Source organism: Gossypium arboreum, chromosome 4 (genome assembly GCF_025698485.1).
Source record: "Gossypium arboreum isolate Shixiya-1 chromosome 4, ASM2569848v2, whole genome shotgun sequence".
In the NCBI taxonomy this organism is placed as follows: domain Eukaryota; kingdom Viridiplantae; phylum Streptophyta; class Magnoliopsida; order Malvales; family Malvaceae; genus Gossypium; species Gossypium arboreum.
The window spans coordinates 56080743-56106685 of NC_069073.1; the positions used below are offsets into that span (position 1 = coordinate 56080743).

The 25943-nt window shown below is 33.1% G+C and overlaps 2 protein-coding genes across 5 annotated transcripts; one reads left to right on the forward strand and one right to left on the reverse strand.

The window, feature by feature from the left end:
- Positions 1–12403: 12403 nt before the first annotated feature.
- LOC108489132 (probable protein phosphatase 2C 68) lies at positions 12404–15827 on the forward strand. 3 transcript variants are annotated; one of them, XM_053027225.1, is made up of 5 exons: positions 12404–12558; positions 12845–13147; positions 13981–14348; positions 15060–15296; positions 15377–15827. In XM_053027225.1, exons 2-5 carry the CDS (start codon positions 12883–12885, stop codon positions 15611–15613), a joined length of 1107 nt encoding a protein of 368 aa, XP_052883185.1. In that variant the 5' UTR covers positions 12404–12558; positions 12845–12882; the 3' UTR covers positions 15614–15827. The 3 variants fall into 3 exon arrangements, with proteins under 3 accessions (XP_052883185.1, XP_017648921.1, XP_017648922.1); XM_017793432.2 differs by having other exon boundaries at positions 12404–13147; XM_017793433.2 differs by having other exon boundaries at positions 12404–13147; positions 13984–14348.
- A 195-nt stretch (positions 15828–16022) lies between these two features.
- On the reverse strand, positions 16023–19055 carry LOC108489133 (actin-like). Of its 2 annotated transcripts, none has more exons than XM_017793434.2 (5): positions 18711–19055; positions 18244–18313; positions 17717–18110; positions 16627–17240; positions 16023–16396 (listed from the first exon to the last, which is right to left on the reverse strand). In XM_017793434.2, the coding sequence occupies exons 2-5, from the start codon at positions 18301–18303 to the stop codon at positions 16331–16333; spliced, it is 1134 nt and encodes a 377-aa protein (XP_017648923.1). In that variant the 5' UTR covers positions 18304–18313; positions 18711–19055; the 3' UTR covers positions 16023–16330. The 2 variants fall into 2 exon arrangements, with proteins under 2 accessions (XP_017648923.1, XP_052883186.1); XM_053027226.1 differs by lacking the exon at positions 18711–19055 and adding an exon at positions 18622–18689.
- Between the last annotated feature and the right edge of the window lie 6888 nt (positions 19056–25943).

Genomic DNA, 25943 nt, shown 5'->3' on the forward strand with positions numbered 1-25943 from the left:
TAAAAATGTTAAACTTGGACATCTCTAAACCCAACTTAGGAGGCTTGGTATAATAAAGATTTGATCACCTAAAGAAAAGGCACCCATTGTTGATGATATGCTTATGAAAAGCTCCTCCATGGAACAATACATTAAGAACCAAAAGAAAGTTTTTGTAGTTTTAAGAACTTATAATATGAGGCTCAACCTCACTAAGTGGCATTTTCTATTGGTGTCGATAAGTTTTAGGGGTTTAAGGTATCAAATAGGGGCATTGAGGTAAACCTAAAAAAATTAGGGTCATACTAAAACTAAGCACCATAAGAACACCAAAAAGATTTAGTGACTAACATGGAGAGTGATTTTTTTTTTAAATATATTTATTTCAAATATGGCAGAAGAAAGTTCACCATTTTGTAATGTATAAGAAACTATGATCCATTATGAATGGAATGGGAACAACCAAATAGAATTTAACACACTATAGATATATTTTAGTTCTCTTTTTATAGAATGGCTTTATCTACTACACAAGGCTAGAAACAAATTGCATGTAACATCCCACCCAACAAAGCCCTAGTATTCAAGTATTATTTTAGAAGTGAGAATTTTGGAATGAGTTCTGAAATAGGTAAAGTGATAGGTTTAATTAAGAAACAGAAGTTCATGAGTACGCCCTTGGACAAAATCTTGAAAGTTTGAAATATAGTCTATAAGAATAAGGCTTAAGAGGATATTTTTAAGTGTCCGACGTTAGGATTGGATTAAGTATAAGTTACTTTCTGAGCGTGTTAGTGATGACTTAGTCTAGCATATTATGGAAGAGTGAAACTTATGGCTAAGTTAAGTACGATGATTTGAAGAATAATGGTAAGAGTGTATAAGTCTCTGAATCTGGGGTATAGTTATTTAGAAAAATGACAAGTAAAAAAGTGTTCATTCAAAAAGGCCTATCTTGGCATATAGAATAGGCGAACCAAGAATGTTTTGTTTATACAACCTTTTGTAATAGGAACGATTAGGGAACTATAGAGAAGAATGTTTTACTGACTAGTAATAGTCTCCCAAGTGCATTTTTTGCGTATAGAATAGGCAGAATCTGATATGGAAATAAGTAGATAATGATTCCTAGTTAGGTTAGGATCATAAGCAAAATAAAATGATGGTTACGAAAAAAGATGGTTATGAGGTATGAGGTCATGCCAAAAGGCAAAATACCTCCAGTGAGCAATGTGGTCTCATACTAGTTGAGTTATAAGGAAAGCTAGTTGGGGAACTAACCAAACATGAACTAGAAAAGTTAAAGGCTGAAGAAGTATTAGGTAAGTTTCTTAAACATGGTAGATTTTGATAAGCCATTCAATCTTGACGTGATGATTACCAAGTTCTCATGAAGATTTGGGTTGAGTTAAAAGGACACTCAAGTTAAGTTAAGAGGGTTGCCTCCATTCTTAAGGACGGATGGGCTAAGTAGATTGGAAGGTTGCCTCTCAATAGATGAGTCTGAAACCCTAATTTCTGCTAGTGATTTCCCTCCAAAAAAGGTATGTTTCATGACTATATCTGTTAAGGTAGTACAGATATGTAAGTATACTTGAAGAAATAAGGCTTAGTGATATGTCTGAGTTAAAGTAGAGGTGAAAGGTTACTCGAATGAGCTCTCACAAAGTGTCTTTGTTTGATGAGACGAGGAGGCCATAGTATCTGGTTGGATGAAAATTTGAAACTCAATCTGCTGCTATCACAAGAAAGGATTAGATATGAAGTTTGACAGCCTTCTCGGTTATAAGGTGAGTCTCTAAGCCGACTCTTGCAAATGTATTATGCATGTTAGAACCTCTATGAAAATAAGTAAAAAATGCATGGTGTGATGATTTTGTGTGAAAAATGTATGTTTGATGAACTTGCATGAATGATTTGTATAGAAAAAGAATATGATCTTTGAGGTTAATGAGTTTGAATTTGTAAAGTGTGTGTATGTGTGTTCTGATGACATGAACAAGTCTATCATGAATAAGTTACTACATGAAGTTTAAAGGAATGTGTTATATGTCTATAAGCATAAATGTATCTGTCATGAAGAAGTCTGAAAAGAATAAGTCTGTCAAGCATGACTTTATATGAAATGTCTGTGTCTGTCTCCGAAGTCATCTAAAAAGGTTCGTTGTGACTAAAAACACGATTCTTTAAAAGGAAAAGTCCATGAAACTCTGAAGACCATATAGTGTAAGACCATGGCTGGGCCATGACATCATATGAAATATGTAAAGGATGGTTGAGTAAGTACCAGTGATGAGGGGCAAACCTCACGGCAGTAAGTTTATGCAAATCCTTATCATAGAAAAACACCAATTTTCGTATAAGTACGCCTTTGTGGGTATCTTTGAAAAGAAGCCTTTGTGGCGATCTATGTATAAATAAGTCTTTATGGCTATAACAATTAAAATGATGCCTCTGTGGCTATCTCTGTTAAAAGGATATCTTTATAGCTATCTCTGTTAAATGAATTCTTTGTGGCTATCTCTATTATAAGGAGGCCATTGTGGCGATCTCTGTTAAAAGGATGCCTTTATGGTTATCTCTGTTAAAATGAAGCCTTTTTTGCTATCTTTGTTAAAAGGAATGCTTTATGGCTATTTTTTAAAAGGACACATTCGTGGCAGGATCTGAAGAATAGATCTCATGATGACCATTTGAAGACAATGCCTTTGAGTGGATACCGAATGAATAACGAACCCCGTATAGTTACAAGGGATGAATAGAAAGGCTAGTGTGCGTCAAAGTACGTGGCGAGGCAAATATTTAAGTTAAGAGTAAGAATATAAAGTGCTCTAAAATAAGGAAGATATGGGAAAATTTTGAGATAAGTATTGGGCGCAGTCTACCCTACCCGTTGATAATGATAAGACCAGTGAGTATATAATAAGTTAAGTTTGATAATAAGATAAGTGAAGAGGTTAAGGATTATGAAAATATAAGATTTAAGAAAAGATACAGAAGGTAAAAATGTGTTAAGCATAGTATGTTTAAGTGCTTAAGAGAAAGAAAATGGTTGTGAAGGAAAAAATATGGTAACCTCAATATTGTACCTACCAAAAAGGGTAGAAAGGTCAAGAAACACCTCAAGGATGTGCAAACAACATATGCAATGTAGAATGAATGAAAAAAGTCTCGTAAGGTTTAGCTCACTAAGTTCTTATGAACTTATAAAAGTTGTTTCTGTTTTTAGGTCTGTAAAGAAATATGCGTCAAGAGACGATGCCAAGGCTACGCCAAGGAAGTGACACGCTGGGCTGTTATGCATACAGAAAAAAACAAGTGGCATGTCAAAATCTGCGTTGAAGTTCACTAAGTAGTATTCCAAAGTATACCCAGTATACTAAGAGATAAAATAGGAAATTTTGAATTAAGAAATTTTGAAATCTTATTGAGCCAAAACAAAAACCATACATTGTATTTTTAAAAGAAAATCCATAATAGCCATAGATAGTCAATTGTACTAGGTGAAATGTAAGTGTATCTATACAATGTACACCATAAGAAATTATGTTATGCAAAGATAGGTAATTACATCAATGAATAAGAAATATAATTTTCAAGTTACATTTGTAAAAAGGATGTAACACTTAAGATTCAGATTTGGTAGATCGAGTTGGGTCGAGGGCGTTACATTACATTCTTTAGTAACATCTTCACAAAAGCTATGCTAATACTTTCAAATGCACCACATCTTTGTCCTATCAAATCAACCTTTCGAAGATATTTTCTATAAAGTTGGTAATTTAGGAAGAATAATTATATGATGTATAAAGTTCAGTGAACTTATCTTAGAGTTTTTTCCCTTATGGATTTTTTTGCTAAATGTATGTAGACTTTTTCACCAAATGATTATGGATGCAACAATCAAAGTAAATTAAATTATAACAACTCATTTTTCAGTGGTGTAGAAAATAGTGGTTTCGAGATCACAATTCCAACGTTTGAGTCCGTAAATATTATTTATTTAATATTTAAGAGGTCATTATAGTGTCATATTGAGATTTGGTCTGGTAAATTTGACGTTTAGTTAGTTAATTAAAGAAAAAAGGACTAAATCATAAAAGTTGTAAAAGTTAATCATTATGAGCTTTTATGGGCTAAATGGGTTTAAAAGTATTCTTGAATGGATTTAAATGGAAAATAAGCCATTTTATAGCTAATGGTTGGTTAATAAGTGAATTTTGGTGTTGTAATAAAATTTTAATTAAAAATTAAGTTATAATAATAACATGTCATCATCCACTTTTCCATTTTAGTTTTTTCTTCTTTAACCAAATTCTAAAAGCTAAAAGAATCCATAGCTCATTTCTTTAAGCTTAATCGGCCTTTTACATGGTATGTAAGTTAAGTCAATTTTTCATGAATTTTATGTTTTTTAGATCATTTTAGCTTAATCTATATAGCCCAGGGATTATTTTGAAATACTGTTAAAGTTTTGAAAACTTGCCACTAATTTTCTTGAAACTTTTAAGTTGTTAATGGTTAAACTTGATACTTGATGATGAATTAGGACTATTTTGTAAAGTGATTTTGAATAGTTTTGAGTTTAGGGACTAAAATGATAAAGTATTGACATTGACTTGAAATTCTTGTAAATTTTAGTACTTGAGGGTTTTAAAGGGATGATATTGAATTTAGAACTATGGGTTAGGGCTTAATTGTGAAAAATAAGCTTGTTTCGATTTTAAGGACGAAATTGAACAAAGTGCAAAGCTTTAGGAAAATTGTGAAAAATTTTAATATGAGGTCATATGCATTAAATTACATGTTTTAAGGTAATTTAGACTGATAAATTGAAATAAAATTACTGTATAGGTCAGGAACCGATAGATAATCATGGAAAAGAGAAAATTGCAGACCAGTCTCTGATACTGCTATCTTTGTTGTTTGGCCCTGGTAAGTTCATACGGTATTTTTTTGTGTATTTTGGTAATGTTATTGTTGAAATTCTGTATTTTGGTGACATTAATTCTAAACTTAAATGTTATGGTTGATTTAGTGAGAAAATGGATTTATATGGAAAGTGTTATACGATTATTATCGAGCCCGAATGAACATATGATAGGAGACAATTGGCATGCCATTAGGTTATTTTACGCGCTATATGGGATTGATATGTGATGAAATGATGATATATAACATGTTATATTACACTAAATGTACCGAAATTAAACATTTGTTGTGGATTACTGAGTTATATTTACAATGATCCTGACATGTTCTAGTGGCGGATGTAAAGCCTACAGGCTTGGCACTTGGTGCCCAGGCATGTTTCTGAAAGGATGTTAGCCTACGGGCTAGGATCTTGGTTCCTAGGCATGTTTTTGGTTGGATTAGCTTGGTTAAGCATTTTGGCATGTCTTGGGTGAATAACTGCATATCCGTATCTATTCATATCTATTCATCGGGTAAAGTTGTGCTTGTTAAATGACATAATGACTTGTATTGAGGCTTGGTAATAACATCTTGATGATGACTTGAAAATATATGCTCATACTTATGGATAATTTGTAGTGACTTGATATGAAACAGTTTTGTTTAACTTGAATGGTTATTTGAATTGTGTATTATGAACTCATCTCTTGGTACGGTTGTGGTGACAGGATTAAATGTTAGTTAGTTATGTTGTTAAATTTAAATTATGATACCAAGGTATGTTATATCATGTTACTACCTATGAACTTACTAAGCTTAGTTGAAGCTTACTTTGTTATTTTCCTATTTTCCTGTAGTTGTCTTGTTACGGAATTGAGCAATCAGATCAACTAGAAGATCGCACAATGTAACTTTTTTTTGGTAGACTTTGGAATCTTTATATTTCGATTTTGTGGCATGTAATAGGAGTATTTGGTTTATGTACATATGTGTTCATGAAAGTATATACCTATGTTTTGTGGTTATGCAAATTATATATGTTTGATAGCCAAATGGTTGTTGCTCATGGCTTATTATGGGAAATCTTGAATGTGTACTGTGTATGGTATATAATAGAATAAGATGAAATTTTGATAAATGGATATTTGTGATGGAAAAAATGATTGGATGATAGCTTGGTTGGATGTTATGGTAACATGGTTAGATATGGGATTTGGATGTTATGAAATGATATTTTCTTTGGTTCATTTGATAGTAAAGGTATTAGTGAATGTGATTTGGTTCATGGACATTAGTTGGTGAAAGAAATTATGGCATTTTGATACTTTACATGACATTGTTTTAGTTAAGTATATAAGTGATAGAAAATGGAGTTGAACTTTAAGTTTGATTGTTGTTTTTGATGGTGTCTTATGGCATATTGGTTAGAACTAGGAAAATGACATGTTTTTATATGCTTTTGATGTGTTTGAGTTGGTTTAATGAATGGTTATTGGCATGCTTAGGACTTAAGTAAACCATTGATGGTATGTCTTGTATTTCAAGGTATAATTTAGCACACATGGGCTGTAACATAGTCGGGTGTCACACATGGGTAAGTGACACAATCGTGTGCTCTGTTTGATTTTGGTGACTTTAGGTACACATGGCCATAGCCTATTACACGACCTGGCGACATGGTCGTGTAACCCTTTTATACACGTCATCAATCTGTTGCACGATTTGGGGACACGTCTGTATGATATTGAACCACACAGTTGTGTGACCCCTATTTTTTGTTTTTACCTAATTTTATGTTATGTTCTTTATTAGTCCCTAGTTATTTCTAAATTGATTTTAAAGGTTCATAGGCTCGATTTAAAGTTCAGCTTTTAAATTGATTTTAAAGGTTCATAGGCTTCATTTAAATCTCGTAACCTTAATTCGACGACAGAGACGAGTGAGGGGTGTTACAAAAACAACTTGGTGAAACAGGTCCTTTAACCATGGTGAACCCCATGCTTGAAGATAGTGGACTCTATATGGTAATGGCTACATTGCGAATAATAGTTTTAGCGTAAGAATCTTACTAACGGACCCCGTGAGAAACAAATAGCAATAAGTATTATTGTTTGAGTTAATCACTTTAAACAACATGGTAGAGAACAGATCAGATGGAAAGGATTATGAGTTGTGAGAATTAGGCTTGGCCAAAGATCACAAGTTGGCTAGAAATATGCTTGAACATTTGACAAAGCCAAGTTCTAGCTAATCTTTAGAGCTAACAATGGAAAGAAAACCTCACTCACCAAGCTTACTTCGTCGCTCGAAGTTTAATAGAGAGGTAAGATCTTACTTGAACATAGGGCTTGCCCCATCTATGAAAAGCATCCCTAAATCCTTTGCATGGATAGTTTTTATGATTTATATTTTAGTGTAGTAATTTTGTGATGATTACATTAATATTATCTGGATTGACAATATATTAGACTAGGCTCAAGTTGAATTTATCCTAGACCTATTTATGAATTTATCCACTTATGATGATCATGTTGTGACTTACGTAAATCCTGAGTAAGTGAATGATTATGTCTTTGTAACACATGGGCTTTGATATATTTGAAAGTTATGCTATCATAGTAGTGGACCAAAAGTTAGTATGTTGGGCATATGACTTATACATGGCATAGCCTTACTCACGATAGTGGAATCATAGCTCGATTAAAAGAGTACATGATATCATCTCATTGGCATTGTATGAATTATGAAAATGGATCGTGGCCATGAATTGTTTTCCTTGAAGAAACTAAAAACCTGAATGAGATAAGATTGGCTACTCGTACCCAACATATAGCTAGGTAATGTAACTCAAAGTCCACAATTGATAGTTCTAAGTATGGGACTTGGTTATGCATAACACTAAAGCCATTTTTCTTGTAACACGACAAGGAAAAATAGCACTAAATTAGAATACACCCTACAAGTTCATCATGAAAATCAACTATGGAGCTTACAACCCAACACAAATTGATGGAAAACTGATCTACCGTAATATTGATACGTCCAATTAGGCTCTCAATTACGCTTAAAAAGCTAATTCTCAAGCAATTTAAATGTTTTTTTCATATTTTTTTTGCTTTATTTTGTTTTAATAAATGTTTAATGCATTTTGTACTCATTTTGAGATTCAAATTGGCCAAATGTGCCATTTGGACCGTAACGATCGATTAGTGTTGTAAAAACTCAATGGTGGCCCGATTTTGAGCGAGAACATTATGAAGGAGGAGGCATCGAAATATCGAAGCATGAAAATTGAGATACCCTCGACAATCCTGAAATGAAGAGAAAAATGAAGAGCACCTACAATGGTATTAGGATATCTTCATTTGGTATCATGATACCCAGCCTTCAAGGAAACTCCCCATTTTGAAACTGTTGATGATATCGCGATATCCTGACCATAAGTATTGTGATATCATTGTCGTAAGGAGATAAAAATTGACATAAGAGGTAGTCTTTGTCCAATCGAAGCACCAATCAAAAAGACATGTTGAGAGGCATTTTGGTCAAGAAAAAGGGGTCAGAATAGTTACTAAAAAGATCCAAAATTTGGTTAGAGAGAGAAAGAGAGAGAGGATGCATTAGGCACAAATTTTAGTCATCTTATTTTTTCTTTCATTTCTAGGGTTTGAGTTCTTCTTCTGCATAACTGTAAATTTAATTTTCTGCTAGTTTCTTTGTGTTTGTTTACATTCTTAGTGTTATTTAAGTTAGTTAACACTGTAGCTTGGGTTTATTTATATGTTTAGGACCTCTAACTTGCTTGTAATGACATTTTCATCTTTATTTTAGTACTATTTCAGTTGGTGTTCTTTTTCTTTATTAAGAATCTCATCTTTATTGTTCTTGCTCATTTATCTTGTTGTTAGTTTCTTTTCTTTTAACTCTTTCAAAGTAAAAACAAAAGCTTTCATCTTTTGGGTTCAAGTTTTATATTAATGGCTTTCACGTGTGTTTCTTTGATTTTTTTCAGTTTAAATACGTTAATGTGTAACTAAACCCTAGGAGTTTGGTTGATGGAGATATGGGTAAACTAATTTTTGGGGTCAGGAATTAAATTACAATAAATTGGACTAAATTGAATGAACTTCAAAACTTAGAATTGACACCCCTAAGGGCAAATCAAGATAAATGAGATCGAGAGGTAATCTTATTAGGCACCAATTCATTGTCCCGGGCAGTCAAGTGAGATCAAGAGATAAACCGAATTAATTTGTCTAATTTGGTAAAACTAAGATTGAGAGGTAAAATGGAACCACTTTAGGAGTTTAAGCAATTTAGATCCCTAATTTGATGATTAATAAACCACATGGAAATCAACTAGCCACTGTTCGTTATTGATTGGATAGTTTTCTAACTTTGCATGCTTTATGATTTAGCCCTTTTGTTAATTAGCTAGTAAATTAGTTTAAATATTCTCAATTTCATGGTCTCTCGTACTATGTTATTTAGCAAGTAGACAGTTAGACTCTTTAATTGCATGTTACTAGCTACAATTCACTCAATTGCCAACTCTTGTGGGTTCGAGCCTCGGAGTACTCCTATACCCCGTTGTACAAATTATATTATAATTGACCTATTACACTTGTAGACGCCTCATGTAGTTATTCTGATTTGATTGTTGTATTAGTGTTGATTTTGAGCACTGGTGTACGCACGCTGAGGTACACTTGAAAGCCCATCCCAAGGATGAGGAATGCAATGCATTTGAAAAAAATATTATATTTGAGTCTAGCCATCTTAAGCACCTTGCTTTTTAGGCATAGCATTTTCAAGTATCTTACTTTTTCATGAATGGACTTTTCAAGCACCCTACACCGCAAATGACAAGTGGAAAGGGAAATAAACATAAACACTTTAAGAGACGTTCATTCTTATGACAAGTTAAAGGGAAAATCAAAATTTAGAAGAGACATTCATTTTTATAACCTTTGGATTCTTCTCCGCAATATTGGCACTAATAAGATTTTTAAACTCTTAAAGGTTCATTTGTCCTGTAACAACATGTGGTTAACAAACTTTCTAAGACAAAAGAACACAACAAAGTAGTAAAATATAAAGGCAATAGAAATGGAAATAAAAGTTTTATTAATCAATTAATGGTTTACATCAGATAACAACTCTTTAAAAGAAACATTATTAGGATTTTCCCTAGTAGAAAGGTTAGCAATAGAAGGGTTAACATGAAGTGACTTAATATGTATAGAATAAGAGGCATCAATACGAATAATATTACTAATAAAACTTGCCTCTTTGCTATTTTCTTCTTCAAGGTGGATGATAAAGCCTACCAAGATCACTAGGTCAACCTGGAAAGCCTCCCATTCAATGCTTATTGGATAGTGTATATTGAAATTGTTAGAAATATCTAAAACAATACTCAAATTTACCTTTCGCAAAACCAAAGGGCCATGGGTTACCTTGATACTTAACATTGTCAAGTCTTGAATGTATCAAAGATTGCTCACAGTAGCCTTCACCTTAACTTCCTCCACAACCTTTTGACACTTCTTAGCTTCTGGCAAGCTACGCCTCCAACTCCCCATCTTGGCTCCAAAATCTACTAATTGTTTCTTAAGGCCAAAGATTCTATCATTTATCCTCACATTAACCTTCTCTAGTGAAGTCACCCTTGAGCTTTCAACCTTACACTTAATATAGACTTCTTTCACGCTCTGAGTCACCTATTTACTTTCCCCATATAAACCTTATCGTAGGACTTAAGCTTTTGAACATTCCACCAACTTCTGATTAGCCTCTTTTCAATCATTAATCTTATCCCTAGCATCTTGCCACTTGGCATTAGCCTCATCTTCAGTATTTGGAAGGCCACCATCCTTTCAATGTCATATATTTCTAGAAAATCTTCTAGAAGTAGTGACTGAATAGACTATACCATCTCAACGGGATGGCCCTTTATTAACATTGTGTGCGTCTTGAATGAAGTAAACATAGTTTTCATCATTCGAGTTTTTTCAACATGCAAAGGGTATTCCCCAACATTAAAATGTTCTTATAATGGGAAATAATGATGGGGGATTTCCTTAGAACCCACTTGTGAACCCAAAACCTGCTTCCATTTGTCCATCTACGGTAAAAAAAAAAAAAAAGAAAGAAGGGGCACTTTACGAGCTACTTAGAGAAGCCAGGTAAGGTTGGCTTGGAAAGTGAAATAGAAAGCATCCTTGTAGGAGATAATATAGATAAAATCTTTTTTTAACCATCTTTTGAAGGTGCACCTAGAGGAGTTAAGTCTCTAAATGGATGTATCTTTAACGAGTGACACTGTCCTAGATGAACCTTACGAATCCCTTTCAAAAGGATCTCTCAAGATGCGAGGCTCCCTTTCCTTACCTAAAGTCTCATTTGTCTTCAACTTCTTTGAAACATATTATTAGTGAGAAGAAGACGACATCTTAGAATAGCTATACATCAATTGCATGATGTGATCATGTCTTTTACCCTAGCACCTCTTCCTTTTTGTCTTTGTTCCTTTCCAACAAACAAGCCTTCTGCAAAACATAGAAGATTTTAAGTACCACCACAAGCTTCAATGCATCAAATCACAAAGTCAAGGTCAAGGTTTACAAGCATAGTGTTGACCCCTCGCCTTCCCATCTCCTTATGCTCACACTTACATTTTAAGTTCAATATCATAAGCTTTCCTTTTCAGGTTCATCAATTACTACATATTAGGCCTCCTCCTAAAAGGAGTACCTTGTCCAAAAGCATTGCCTCGAAAATGTCTCTTTAAACCTCCCCATCAATTGAGGGGCAACTATTATGCCTAAAGGCCTCGCTAGATCAACCACTTTGACCAAAAAAGCTCACCTTCAAAGAAGCTCACCAAATTCCCATACACTCCTTATGTGGGCAATCACCATGTCATATAAAGGTCCCGTCAGAGGCTTCCTTAGTTATATCACATAATTGACTTCAAAAATTAAGGCATACCTTATACAATCACGTTCTAATACAACACCCCAAGGGTCTACTAATAGCATTCCATGATCCTACGATATAAGAGACCCTCCGAAAAGGGGATACACACCAAGCTTATTTATATAAACCTTCTTGTATCCAAGAAAATCCTAAGCATTCCACACAAAAGTTTCAACAACCCGAAACTTTTAATGAATATTCACACATCATTATGAACCACATGCAACCACTGCCTTTAAATCTATAGATATGAAATTTAAAACTTAAAATTTAAAGCATTAATCGTTGTTAAATAATTAAATATTAAAAATCAAAGTTTTAATTAGTAGAGATAAATTTCAACGCCTGAGTGGCCGGTCCCAGATCTAAGTCCATCATCTCATCTTCAAATTAATGGCATCATCGTAATTCTCAGTCAAAATATAAAATTAAGAGAGAAAAACAATATATATTTAAAAAATGACAACTTTCTATTTTCTAAAAGGAAAAATGAAATAAATAAAATAAAGAAGCATTGCTATTTGGTATTTGCTATTGCTTATAGGATTCGTCAACTTTTCTTCCCCTCTGAAAAGAGGAAAAAAAGAAAAACAAAAAACTAAAGAAAAAGGAAAACAGTTAACTTTTCCTCTCTAAAACTCTCACGGTCACCCCACTTTCTCTCTGTTTCTCTGATCCATCAAGGTGTTTTCTTTTCTCTCTCTCTCTTTTTTTTTTTTATATCTTTTCTTGTTTTACATTTCTTCTGCTTATTTGATTCATCACTCTAGCTATTACCCTTTTCAAGTCTTTCATACTTTCCTCACTACTTTTCCAACAAACCCAATCTGAAATTCACTTCTTTTGATCAAAACTATTTGGTCCAAAACTTCAAGTATCCAAAAACCTCAGGAATCCCATTGTTTTCCTTTTCCATTTTTTGTTTGTTTCTAAGGGAAATGAGGGATGTTTTCATGGTTGGCAAGGATAGCTCTGGCTTGTTGGAGACCAGTGAGTCGATATGCCCGTATGAACAAGGATTACAACAATAGCAATAGTGAGGAACTTGAAGAAGATTCTTCTTCTTTACGTGACTCGCTTCTTTGGTGTAGAGACCTTGAAAAACACTCTTGTGGTGATTTTTCATTTGCTGTTGTTCAAGCCAATGAGATCATTGAAGATCATAGTCAAGTTGAGACTGGCAAAGATGCAATTTTTGTTGGTGTCTACGATGGACATGGTGGCCCTGATGCTTCTCGCTTTATCTCTGATCATCTCTTTCAAAATTTGATTAGTAAGTTTCCCTTTTTACTTTTTTCCTTTTGAAGTTTGTCAATTTCTTTTCTTTTTTAAGTGGATGCTTCATTGAGTTGTTTAGGGGTTTCAATGATTTATGTTCTTTATTTATCTGTAGTGAGTTGAGTTCTTGGGGATTTTTTTACCCTTGATTTTAACACTTCCTTGTAATTTTCTTTACATAAGGTGGTAAAGTTATGACCTTCTGACTTTCTTCTTTAGTCTCAATGTCTTTAGCTATATTCTTTCAATATAAGCCTCTTGTTTTTGTTTTGAGCCATCTTGTGTACATCTTTGCTTAGATTTCTTGGATTGTTATTTGTTTATTTATTTATTCATTTATTTTTCCATGATTGTTTGAATGTAGTTTATGTTGGTAGCCAAACTAGTTTTCATTTTTGCAGTCGGCTGTGATAGATGCTGGTTTAAAGCAATCTTATATGAATTTGTATTTTTCTGTTTGTCTATTTTCTTGGTGCAAAAGATAAAAATAAATATTGATGTGTGATCACGGTGAGTAGGATTTTATTTGGAATTCTAAATTTGGTAAATGAAAATTTTGTTTTTAATGGAAACATGTTAGGGCTTAAATATAATGTCAACTTGTCAACAAACAAAGTTAGCTTACACAGTAGTTGGCTCTGGAAATTCATCATTTGGTTAACAAAGACTCACATTTATTCATTGGACTGTAATTAGAATGTAAAGGGAGCTTTGATACAAAAGATTGAACTGTATGATTGTGTTCTTCATTCCAGAGTAAATGAATGCTTTCCTTTGTATTGCTTTTTGGTAATTCATTGTAGAAACTATCTTACATATATCATTTAGCAGGGCTTGCTCGAGCAAATGGAACCATTTCGGAAGATATTCTTAGAAATGCTTTCTCCGCAACCGAAGATGGGTTTCTTGCGCTTGTGCGTAGGTCTTGTGGAATAAAACCATTAATTGCTGCAATCGGATCTTGTTGTCTGGTTGGAGTTATATGGAGGGGGACGTTATATGTAGCTAATTTGGGTGATTCTCGAGCAGTAATCGGGTATTTAGGTAGGTCAAATAAGATAGTTGCTGAGCAGTTGACTAGAGATCATAATGCAAGTATAGAGGAGGTGAGACAGGAGCTGAGGTCGTTGCATCCAGATGATTCTCATATCGTTGTTATGAAGCATGGAGTGTGGCGTATTAAAGGCATCATTCAGGTATGCTCTCTTTTGTTCATTTGTATATATGATGTTTTCAGGTGGGATCACTACTAGAACACACAAAAAGAAGGGCTTACTTTTCTCTTTACATAAGCGATAATGGAGCATAATTTGTGTGCATATGTTTTTAAGGTTGTTTGGAATGATATTACACCCCTGAGCAGATAGATATATACAAGCTGTTCTATGATTATCAAAGGATTGAATCTTCAAATATCAGATTACGGGTCAAAATGTTGATTTGTTTACTGCCTTAATCTATTTCCTTTGACTTCATTGCTTAGGTAACCTCTTACGTCATTCAGTGTCAATTGCTCTCTGAATCTTAAGGATTCATTTTGAGGCTTATTGTTGCTATATGTACCTTTACTCATAGCCTTCCTGTTTTCTTTACCCTGCTTTTGTTCATATATTACGGATATTTGTAGCTATATTGTTGATGGCCAGAACTTTTTTTTTGGAATGGAAACATGCTCCAAATTCTGTTGATTCGTAACTATTACTGGTGCGGTACGATAAACATATACAGCGAGCTGTGCATTGTAGTTGGTTCTTGATATGAACATATTTATATTCAAAAGTTTGTGGTTTTTTCTTCTCCATGGTGGTCAGTTTGATGTTGGTTTGCATGCAACAGTTATAGCGGTATTCATTTCTGTTTTGAGCGTTGTATGTTCTTTGGTGTTTGCCTATGAACTGGTACACCAGGTTTCCAGATCTATTGGAGATGCATATTTGAAGAGGCCTGAGTTTTCTCTCGATCCTTCTTTCCCACGGTTTCACCTCTCTGAACCCATTCGTCGACCTGTGCTAACAGCAGAACCATCGTTGTGCACCAGGGTTTTACAACCTAGTGATAAATTTCTCATTTTTGCATCGGATGGACTTTGGGAACATTTGACGAATCAGCAGGCCGTCGAGATTGTTTCCAACTCTCCACGAGCAGTAAGCGCTAACTTTTATTGCATAGGTTTACATCTTGTACCATGATATCTCACTGTCAACTCTCTCCCGGAAAATGTCAGGGAATTGCAAGAAGGCTTATTAAAACAGCTTTAAACGAGGCGGCTAGGAAAAGGGAGATGAGATATGATGACCTGAAGAAGGTAGATAAAGGGATAAGGCGGTTTTTCCATGATGATATTACGGTTGTTGTCATCTTTATAGACCAGGAGTCGCTGAGTACGAAGATGCCTGTTCCGGAGCAGTCCGTAAAGGGGTTCGCTGACTCCATTGGACCATCAAACTTCAACATTCTTTAAGTCTTGAGATGTAAATCAGGAAATGCAAGCACATGTGGTCTATCATCATCTGAATTAATAGCTTGCCACTTCAAATAAACAGTGGGGTTTCTGTATGGATTTTACTTCCTTTTTTTCTTTCTCCTTACCAAGCAAGAAACGTTTGAACTAATTTTGATTTTACTAGTATCACTTTGATTCCCAACTTTATGATGATAACCCCTTTTTAAGAGAAGCTATATTTTTCATTTTTTTTTTCTTTTTCTTGCTCATTTTCCATTATCCCTTTCATTTGGTATTCGTATGTTTAGCGAGTGAAATTTGAAGATTACAACATCGCCCAAATAAATTAAAGAAAAATGGAACCCTACTCAGTTTTTATGTTAATTAACATATGGTAATAACATCCAATAAAATGTAATGCAATCTCTTTAAAACAAGAGTAAAATAGTTCTTCATATTAGATAAAGGCTAGTGAAATTATAATAAAAAGAATTTCTGGTTCAATCCAAAACCATATCGGTAACAAATCAATCAATACACCACCTCTTCTACACAAAAAAAAAAAAGAATCCCTCCATAAAGCAACATTGGAAACCAACTCAAAGAACGCAAAAAAAAGAAAAAAAGAAAAAAAAAAGGGAAATAAATTAACGGAGCAGAAAAGAAAAGAAAGCAACCACTTGATTTATAAGCTTTGCTGTGATACAAAACGTGTACTGTATGTATAGCTCTTCTCTAGAAGCATTTCCTGTGCACAATTGATGGCCCAGACTCGTCGTACTCTGCCTTTGAAATCCACATCTGCCAAAGTATCACCTTCTTTTAATATCTTAAATGTACCGATTCGTTCAAGTCGAAAATGCGATAAACAAACATTGTCTAAACCATTCTCCATCAGCCATTAGTTTAATTTAAGTAAGGGACATAGCCCTTGTAAGTAAGTTGTTTATAAGCATATTTATGTAAAACATAAAGATTGTGAAAAATTGTGAAGGAACCAACCAAGATATGAGTGAATAAGGATAGTGTACCTGCTGGAAGGTGCTGAGGGATGCCAAAATGGAGCCTCCTATCCAAACACTATACTTCCTCTCTGGTGGTGCAACCACTTTAATCTTCATGCTGCTTGGGGCTAATGCTTTGATTTCCTTGCTCATCCTGTCAGCGATTCCAGGGAACATAGTGGTGCCACCACTGAGGACAATGTTTCCGTAGAGATCCTTCCTAATATCCACGTCACACTTCATGATGGAGTTGTATGTCGTTTCATGAATGCCAGCAGCTTCCATCCCGATCATGGATGGCTGGAAGAGGACTTCTGGACAACGGAATCGTTCAGCCCCAATGGTAATGACCTGTCCATCAGGTAGCTCATAGCTTTTCTCAACGGCAGAGCTGGTTTTTGCTGTCTCCAACTCTTGTTCATAGTCAAGAGCAATGTAAGCTAGTTTCTCCTTCATGTCTCTCACAATTTCCCGCTCAGCCGTAGTTGTGAAAGAATAACCACGCTCCGTTAATATTTTCATGAGAGCATCAGTGAGATCACGACCGGCTAGGTCGAGACGCAAGATGGCATGTGGAAGAGCATAGCCTTCATAGATAGGGACAGTGTGGCTCACACCATCCCCAGAGTCCAAAACAATACCTAAACAAATTAACCATGGATGTTACGGTAAGAGTGACTACAGAACAGATTTGTTCAAATGTACAATCACTATTATTCTATGACAAGCAGAATAAACTTGGTAATGAGACCAAAGTAATTTTTGAACTAGAGGAATAGAGGATTGCTGCTAATTTTTTTTTCACGTTCATGGAAACGGGGAGGTTAAGATACCAGATATTCACACAAGCAAGTTGTTGCAAGATTAATATGCATTTCTGAAATGTAGAATGATATGTTTATATGGGCTTCTATAGATCTTGATTTATGACGCTTGATCATGACAAATGAAGTTAGCAAATCTGTTTTCTAATAAGATCCAGGCAATAATATTTCCAATTTTGCATGGTACCTAAATTTTGTTTTAGCCCTTTTCAGATATAAATCTTATTAACCTATCGTTGGATGGATATAAGTTTCACATGCATAATGTTTAACAATCAAGAGAAAGTGCGTACCGGTTGTACGGCCGCTGGCATACAAGGAAAGAACAGCTTGGATAGCAACATACATAGCAGGGGCATTGAATGTCTCAAACATAATTTGAGTCATTTTTTCACGATTGGCCTTTGGGTTAAGAGGAGCTTCTGTGAGGAGAACCGGATGTTCTTCGGGGGCAACTCGAAGCTCATTGTAGAAGGTATGATGCCAGATTTTCTCCATGTCATCCCAATTGCTAACAATACCATGCTCAATTGGGTACTTTAAAGTCAAAATACCTCTTTTCGATTGAGCTTCATCTCCCACGTAAGCATCCTTTTGGCCCATACCGACCATCACACCTGTGTGACGTGGGCGACCAACAATGCTAGGGAATACAGCTCTTGGAGCATCATCTCCAGCAAATCCAGCCTGAAAAGTTGGACATGAATCAGCATCTAAATAAAAGACTGATCAATAAAACCAATGTGCTTATTCCAGACTAATACTACACTACTATCAACATACTGCTATAAGATGAAATGGATATCATCTAAATGCTTACCTTGACCATTCCAGTCCCATTGTCACAAACAAGAGGCTGAATATCTTCGTTTTCTGCCATTTTCTATTGCCTGTTTCATAGACAAACACCAACAATCATATATATATATTAATAAATGATCTCATATCAGCATGATCACCAAAAGCTATTTCTAAGATATGGCACTATTAGCATCCCAATTCGAAAAAGATCATGAAAAATGAATTATACACGCATTATTTCATCCATAGTGAACTTCAATTGAGGAATTAAATCGAAAAACCTTTTATTCAACTCTTAATCTAACTCCAAAACAATAAATTCACATTCTATGAGATGATAAAGCAGCAGAATTAGCAATAATTAAATGCAAAATAAGTGAAAAAGTCAGCATTTTACATTAAAAGATGCTGAAGTTGAAGATCTAAACATCGAAATCCGATCTAATTAGTGCCTAAAATTGATAGATAAAAATAGAAACGAAATACCTTTGCTTTTGGATTCTCTTCCTTGGACGGAGTGTTGAAGTTGTGGAATTGTGCAGTTAAAGGTACCCGCCCTCTTTATTTTAAAGAGGGACAACACTGCAAATGAAACTCCATTTCAAATGTAAAATCGTCTTAAATTCACATGAAATTCAAATTCCGGATGATCTTGGCCGCCCATTTCCACTGTTCCCCATCTACGGACCCCATTTCTCGTCACGTTCTTGGTGGAAACAGCTGGCTCCCTCTCTTTAAAATATTAATTAAATAGCAAATGGCTCCGAAAATAAATTTTGAAATTTTTTTATTTAAATGAAAAATTAATTCGAAGTCAATGAAGTCGTTTCATGTTTCACAATATTTTCCTCAAAAAAGAAATTTATTTCCATTAGCAATATTTATATATGTTTTACAACTAGGGGCTTAGGGACAATCTCTTTTAGGACATAGCTGTTAAAGCAGAATTCAATAAAGGGGGCAATTTGGTCCTATAAAGGGCCCTACTAAATAAAGATAAATAAAATTCCCTTTTGATCACTTTAGTGGTGGACTACTCAGCACTCCGTTCCCAACTGTCTAATGTTGTTGATATCAACTTTATTATTATTATATGTGAATTTACTCCCTTCTACTATAATCTAATATTTTAGTTGGAATCTTGAAACCAATTTCTTACATTTTTAACATTTGACGAACATTTTCTTTTTCTTCAAATGTAAACAAACATTCCAAGATTGTAAAATAAGATGAATTTAACTAAAAACTTCTGCGAGGAATACAAAATAATCATGTTGTAATAAATAAACTAGCCTATCTCATATTGCATTCAAATATTTTCATTTTTAAAATGTATTAGGGTTAGAAAAATTTGATTTGATTAAAAATTTTAAAAAATTAAATTTTAAGTTATTTGAACTGAGTTATTTATGAGTTTCGAGTTCGAATCAGGTTGTAAAATTCGAATAATTTGAATAATAAATTGGTGTAAATACCCTTTTAGTCCCTGTCAATTTTGAAAATGAACAAATTAGTCCTCTCTCAACAAAAATTAAAAAAATCTAAAATCTAAAATATTTATAAAAATAAAAAAATTATATTTTTAAAAAATTATAAAATTTAAAAAATTCTAAAGAATATATAAAAAGTTAAAATTTTTAAAAAATTCTAAAATAATAATTTTGCCAACCTAAATAAGTTAACTAATAATTCAAGTTAATCATACTAAAGTATTTTATTTTATTTTATTTTTCTTATTTTGCTTTGAAAAAGTTTTCAAATATATATGATTTCAAATTTATGTCTTGTAATATGAAATTAGTTATCTTGTAATAGTATTTTAATTTGTCATTTTAATTTTTAAATTTAACTTGAATAATTTCATTTGATTCGCTAGACTTGAATTTCATTTTTCTCGACATGATTCAAAAAATTTCAAATAGAATTAGGATGACAAAATAGGAATTGTCAACTCGATTAACTCGAAATTTTTTCACTTGATTCGACTCGATTTGATTGAACGTTCACCCTTAATAAAAACTACTTAATTGAATTTTTAATGAAAAGATGTTAAAATTATAAGTTGATAAAATTTACTTATCACTCAATAAAAATTATATTAAGCTTATTTTATTTTATTCAAAAACTATATTATCTTTTAAATAATTTTATAAAAGCATAAATTGTTTTTAAAAACTAGGATAAAAAGTAAAAAAAATATAATTTAAAATTTATATTTATCAAACCATTTAATTATATTTAATATTTAATATTTAAGTAATATTTTATATTATAAATTCAATACTTTATTTTTTAGTTTTGCAAACAATACCTAAATCTATAAAAAATATAGTATAAAGACCTTAGATAGAATTTGGTCTTAGATTACAACACACTAATAAACAATTAGCTCTTAGATTACAAGACATTAATAATGAAGGTGAAATTTTTCATTTATTAAAATCTTATATAAGAATTAAATAAAAGTTTAATTGAAATGAAGTCTAGTTACGTGTAAATATTTATTGATTTTATATAAAAATTTTAAAATAAAATATTTTACAACGATATAATTTGTTTTATAAAAGAATAGATTTTACTTGGGATTTGTTTGTTTACATGTAAAATGCTTTACGGAAAATATTTTTTACATTTTTCTGTGTTTGTTTCATAGAAAATAGTTTGGTCAATGGAAAATGACTCACAGATCAATGTAAAATAAGCTATTTTTCCTATAAATTGACTTACCATTTTGAAAAGCGTAAGTCATCTTTCGAAAAAGAGCTCATTTATAGATAATTTTATTTTTATATAAAATTAACTTAAATCAAGCTTAATATTATTATATTGATAATAAATTTTATTTTTATTTTAAAAATATTTAAAATATTATATTTTCCAATATTATTAAACATAAATATTTAATTATTTATATTTAGCCATATAATAAATTATTAATATAATAAATATAATTTATTATTTTAATAAATTATTTAATATTTCAATTTTATTTTAATAATAAATTTTAAAATTTTAAATAATATTATTCACATATTATTGAAAATATTGAATATTAATATTTTAATAATAAATATTTATTCCAATTATAAATATATTAATAATAAATGCTTTGTAGTATAAAGGTTAAATTATGCCATAAGTCTACGTACACTTCACGGATTTGTAAATTAGTCTTTGCACTTTTAATTTCAAGAATTTAGTCCCTTTACTTTTCAAGTTTGAAAATCAAGTCTAATTGTTGACATCGTTAATTTTTTTTGTCAATTTTGTTGATGTCACATTTTAAATAAAAATACTCACTTAGTAGTCATGTAATTAAAAATGACGTTGTAGTGAATATGAATTTTAATATAATATTTTTAATATATGCAAAAACAATGTAAAATATAAAATTATAGATAAAAATAAATTCAATTAGACAATAAAAAAGAAAATCTCAAATGTATGTTTGTTTAATTAAAACAACTTTTATGAAATACTTTTAAGAAATCTACTAAATAACAAAAATATTTTACATCGATTCATCTAAACAGTAGAAAATATTAACTTTTCCAGAAAAATAAATTATTTTTCAAAAATTATTTTTCGAAACTCATTTTCAGTGAAATAAACAGACCTTAATTTTTAATTTAGTTCAGAAATCTCAAATATAATACAAGTTATTATTCAACTGCTGTGATTTCCAGCTGAACTTGTTTGATCCGACTATATTTTGTCGTCTCCATCTGGTGCCGGATCAACGTTGACATAATGGAACGGGTGTCGTAGGCGTTTGATTTTGTGCAGTGTATAATACGTGTGATGCATTACCGCTAAATAAAAACAGACAACGTGGTCTGTCATTCCCCTCAAACACCGAGGTTTAGACGTTTGACCACGTCATTTTCTTCATTGAAAAATATAATTGCCTTTAAAAAAAGAAAAGAAAAGAAAAGGGGCCTGTTATATTATTGTTCTCTTTCTCTTGTTCAATTAATGCTGTTATCGTTGATTTTTGTCTCCTCTATGTTTTACTTTAAATCCTTTTGCATTCTTTATATTATTATTTAAATTTCAATTTGAGTTGTTACCATGAGTTAATTAAATAAGAATTTAATTTAAAATTAATAAAATATGATATCATATTTAAAATAATTTATATTATTACGATCAAACATTTTTTATATCTTTAATAAAACCATTAAAATCTTACATATGTTGAGATATGAACTCATATCACCAACATTTACAAAACTTTACCTTTACCATTCAAAAAAAATTTTATTTTGACTTTTATATATTTTAATATTATTACACAAACTTTTTCACCTACGTTGTTTGTATATTGTTGATGTGTAGGATCAACAAGGTAGGAGACACGGAGGAGGGAACGGCGGTGCAAGTGTAGGCCAGTTCACCTAGTTTGGGCGGAAAGCCAAAGGTGGTAATGGGGAAGGAGATTGAGGTTGCTAACGAGTATGCTAGAGGTGCTAAGGAGGCTTGAATGCTTCAGGATCCATCATTTCTTCATCGCACCGGGGGGTATATATAGGGGAAGTTCTGTGTTAGGTAGCATTAACATGGTGGGTCCATCATTGGGCCATCATTTTGGGGGTTGCATAGGAAGGATGTTTGTGATAGGATGCATTTTGTCATTCCTTTTGAACTACGATGCATAGTGGTTAAGCCCAAGTGAGGTTCGATAATCTAGAGAGTCACATTCCCTAACAAAAGAGTAAGTGCCCTGAAAGATAAGTGGATGGAGACCTTTTGTGTAGAAGCGGATTGGTAGCGATTGATCTCTCCTTGAGGAGCAAGAGGTTGACTAGAGATAGGCCTTTTGAAGTGCGAGGCTTTTAATGGCTAATCGGTCAGTGTTCGGTGGAGGGGTGTTCTTTGGGTGGTTTGTTGTGCTACTAGGTGTCTAGGGGTTATAGAGAGTATATGTAACACCACTTACCCGTATTCAACGCCGGCATAGGGTTAAGGAGCATTACCGAACTTACAACACAATTATACATACTTTTAACAAACATTTCCTTAATTCAAACATTCATCATTCATCATGTTCCTAATACAAGCCTACGAAGCCTTAAGCATACATTGAAAGTGGTTCGGGACTAAACCGATAAATTTTAAAACATTTGAAATACATAGAAAATTTTTCTCAAAACAGGGGAGACACGCCCGTGTGACTAGACCATGTGTCTTACACGGCCACCAGACACGCCCATGTCACAGTCTATGTGGACATTCAAAATAGAAGCACATGGCCGTGTCCCAGCCCGTGTCCTACCCTGTGTAACTCTCTGACTTGGGTCACACGGCCAACACACACGCCCGTGTGCCCTAAAAAAGGCCACACACGCTCGTGTGCCAGGTCGTGTGCTAGGTCGTACCAAACCTGTAGGGTATACTGACTTATGCCACACGGCCAAGTCACACACCCGTGTGTGAGGTCGTGTGGAGCATACTGACTTAATTTTAATTTCAACACCAGAGGACACACGACCGTGCAACATGACTGTGTGTCACACATAGTTGAGACACACGTCCGTGTCTCTGCCCTTGTGGACAAAAATAGGCTATTTACCAAGCCAATTTGCCACCCAAATTTGCATATGCCTACACAACCAAAAATGACACCAATACAAAGCATAATAGGCAACTTAAGACTAACAAATCAAACATAATTCCTACCATTTCATCTAAGCATTTCTTAGCATAAATCTCAATCACAAACATCATCAATTCATCAACCATTTCCAAGTAACATTAAACACATTACAAAATGGAATTAGCATATCTAAAAACATTTACCTAAGATACATCATTTTGTTTCAAATTCACAAGCATGATACCATTTCCACAAACCTTATAATATAAGCCATAAGCCCACTTATATATACATAATCAAACTAGCCAAAATAGGTCAAGTCTCACAATTATATATATACAAACCAAAACATAACCATCCACTAGCCATTTCAAATGGAAAAACTCACTACCAAAACATAACCAACATGACCATAATCCTATATATGCCATATGACCAAACCATAAGGTCAAAAGTACCAAAATGATGGTTGGATAGTGTGACGTAGTCTCCGACGATCCCCGAATCTAAGCTAGCTTTGAAATCACTAAAAGACATGGAAAATAAACAAAGTAAGCTTTATAGCTTAGTAAGCGCGTATGATATAAACTTAACTAATCACAAATACACCATTCATCAGTTTAAACATATTAACATGAAATTCATGATTACCAACAAACCTTTCACATGCTTATTCATACACTTATATGCAAAATTCGTAACTTCTTCAATTAAAAGCTTATACTATGCATGTACATACTTGTACCAATTCATAGCAAGCTCATACATATTCGGAATACTGTTGAATACTCGATATCTCGCACACTAAGTGTACATAGCCGAAGCTATCTCAAATCGCACACTAAGTGCCATATATAGCCGAAGCTATCTCAATCTCACACACTAAGTGCCATATGTAGCCGAAGCTATCTTGATCTAGCACACTAAGTGCCATATATAGCCAAAGCTATGTCGAATCGCACATTAAGTGCCACATATAGCTGATTTGTCGTCAAACGCGACTGTAGTCCCGTATATACAATTTATGCAATATCAAAGCATTAAAAAGCATAATTATAACAGTGCTTATTTCATACGAACTTACCTCAAATATTAAAACGACAAATCAAGTCGATTAGTTGATAACTTTTGTTTTCCCTGATCCTGGTCCGAATTCCCTTTTTTTTAATCTAAATATATTCAAAATTAACTCATTTAATCAACTATTTATTCAATTCAATCCAAAATATACATTAGGGATATTTTACACATCTGCCCTTAAACTTGCACATTTTTCACAATTTAGTCCTTATTTCATAAAATCACAAATTAATGAAATTCCTAATATATCATGCTAGCCTGAATTACTAATATTCCCCTAGCAGTCCATATTTTTCATTTATTCAAACATTTAACCACACATTTTCATATTTTCACAAATAAATCGCTATTTTGCATTTATACTCAAAATCACTTTACAAAACTTGTTTGACTATCAACAACTATTCAAAATCCATCATCAATCATCAAAACTCATACATATTCATCAATGGCAATGTAACACCCCTTACCCGTATCCAAGGTCGGAACAGAGTACGAGGCATTACCAGACTTAACAATACACATAGACGAAAACTGGGCCATAAAATTTCATTTAATTCAAAACTTCTCGAACACATGCATAACAAACAAAGCTAACTATATCATCACATCAAAACATAGGACATGGCACGATTAATTAAACTTATAAACCATAATAGATAAGGACCACATCTCATGATTTTATACGATAACTCAATGCAGACTGATACATATGGTCAAAATCATAATAAAAATACATATCACAAACCAACTTCCTATACATGCTGTAACACCCCGTACCCGAGGCCGTTGCCGGAGTCGGACACGAGGGGTTTGCAGACTTAAATCACTTGCTTTCACAGTCCACTTTGAAAATTTCCAGGCAGTTGGCTAACTGCGTCACTGTCACCTTAAAAATCATATCTTGAGTTCCAAAACTCGAAAATCAGTTTCGTAATTTTTCCCTGAAACTAGACTCATATTTCCATCTACAGATTTGTTTCTAGAATTTTTGGTCGGGCCAATTAGTACAGTTTATTAGTTAAAGTCTCCCCTGTTACAGG

Bases quoted from the DNA above. Each gene is read 5' to 3' on its own strand.
- LOC108489133 (XM_017793434.2), bottom strand. From the start codon at position 18,303: ATGGCAGAAAACGAAGATATTCAGCCTCTTGTTTGTGACAATGGGACT. The intron at 18,111-18,243 runs GTAAGCATTTAG...CCAACTTTTCAG, and splicing joins ATGGGACTGGAATGGTCAAG to GCTGGATTTGCTGGAGATGA. The intron at 17,241-17,716 runs GTACGCACTTTC...TAATTTGTTTAG, and splicing joins TGCCAGCGGCCGTACAACCG to GTATTGTTTTGGACTCTGGG.
- LOC108489132 (XM_017793432.2), top strand. From the start codon at position 12,820: ATGTTTTCATGGTTGGCAAGGATAGCTCTGGCTTGTTGGAGACCAGTG. The intron at 13,148-13,980 runs GTAAGTTTCCCT...TATATCATTTAG, and splicing joins TCTCTTTCAAAATTTGATTA to CAGGGCTTGCTCGAGCAAAT. The intron at 14,349-15,059 runs GTATGCTCTCTT...CTGGTACACCAG, and splicing joins GTATTAAAGGCATCATTCAG to GTTTCCAGATCTATTGGAGA.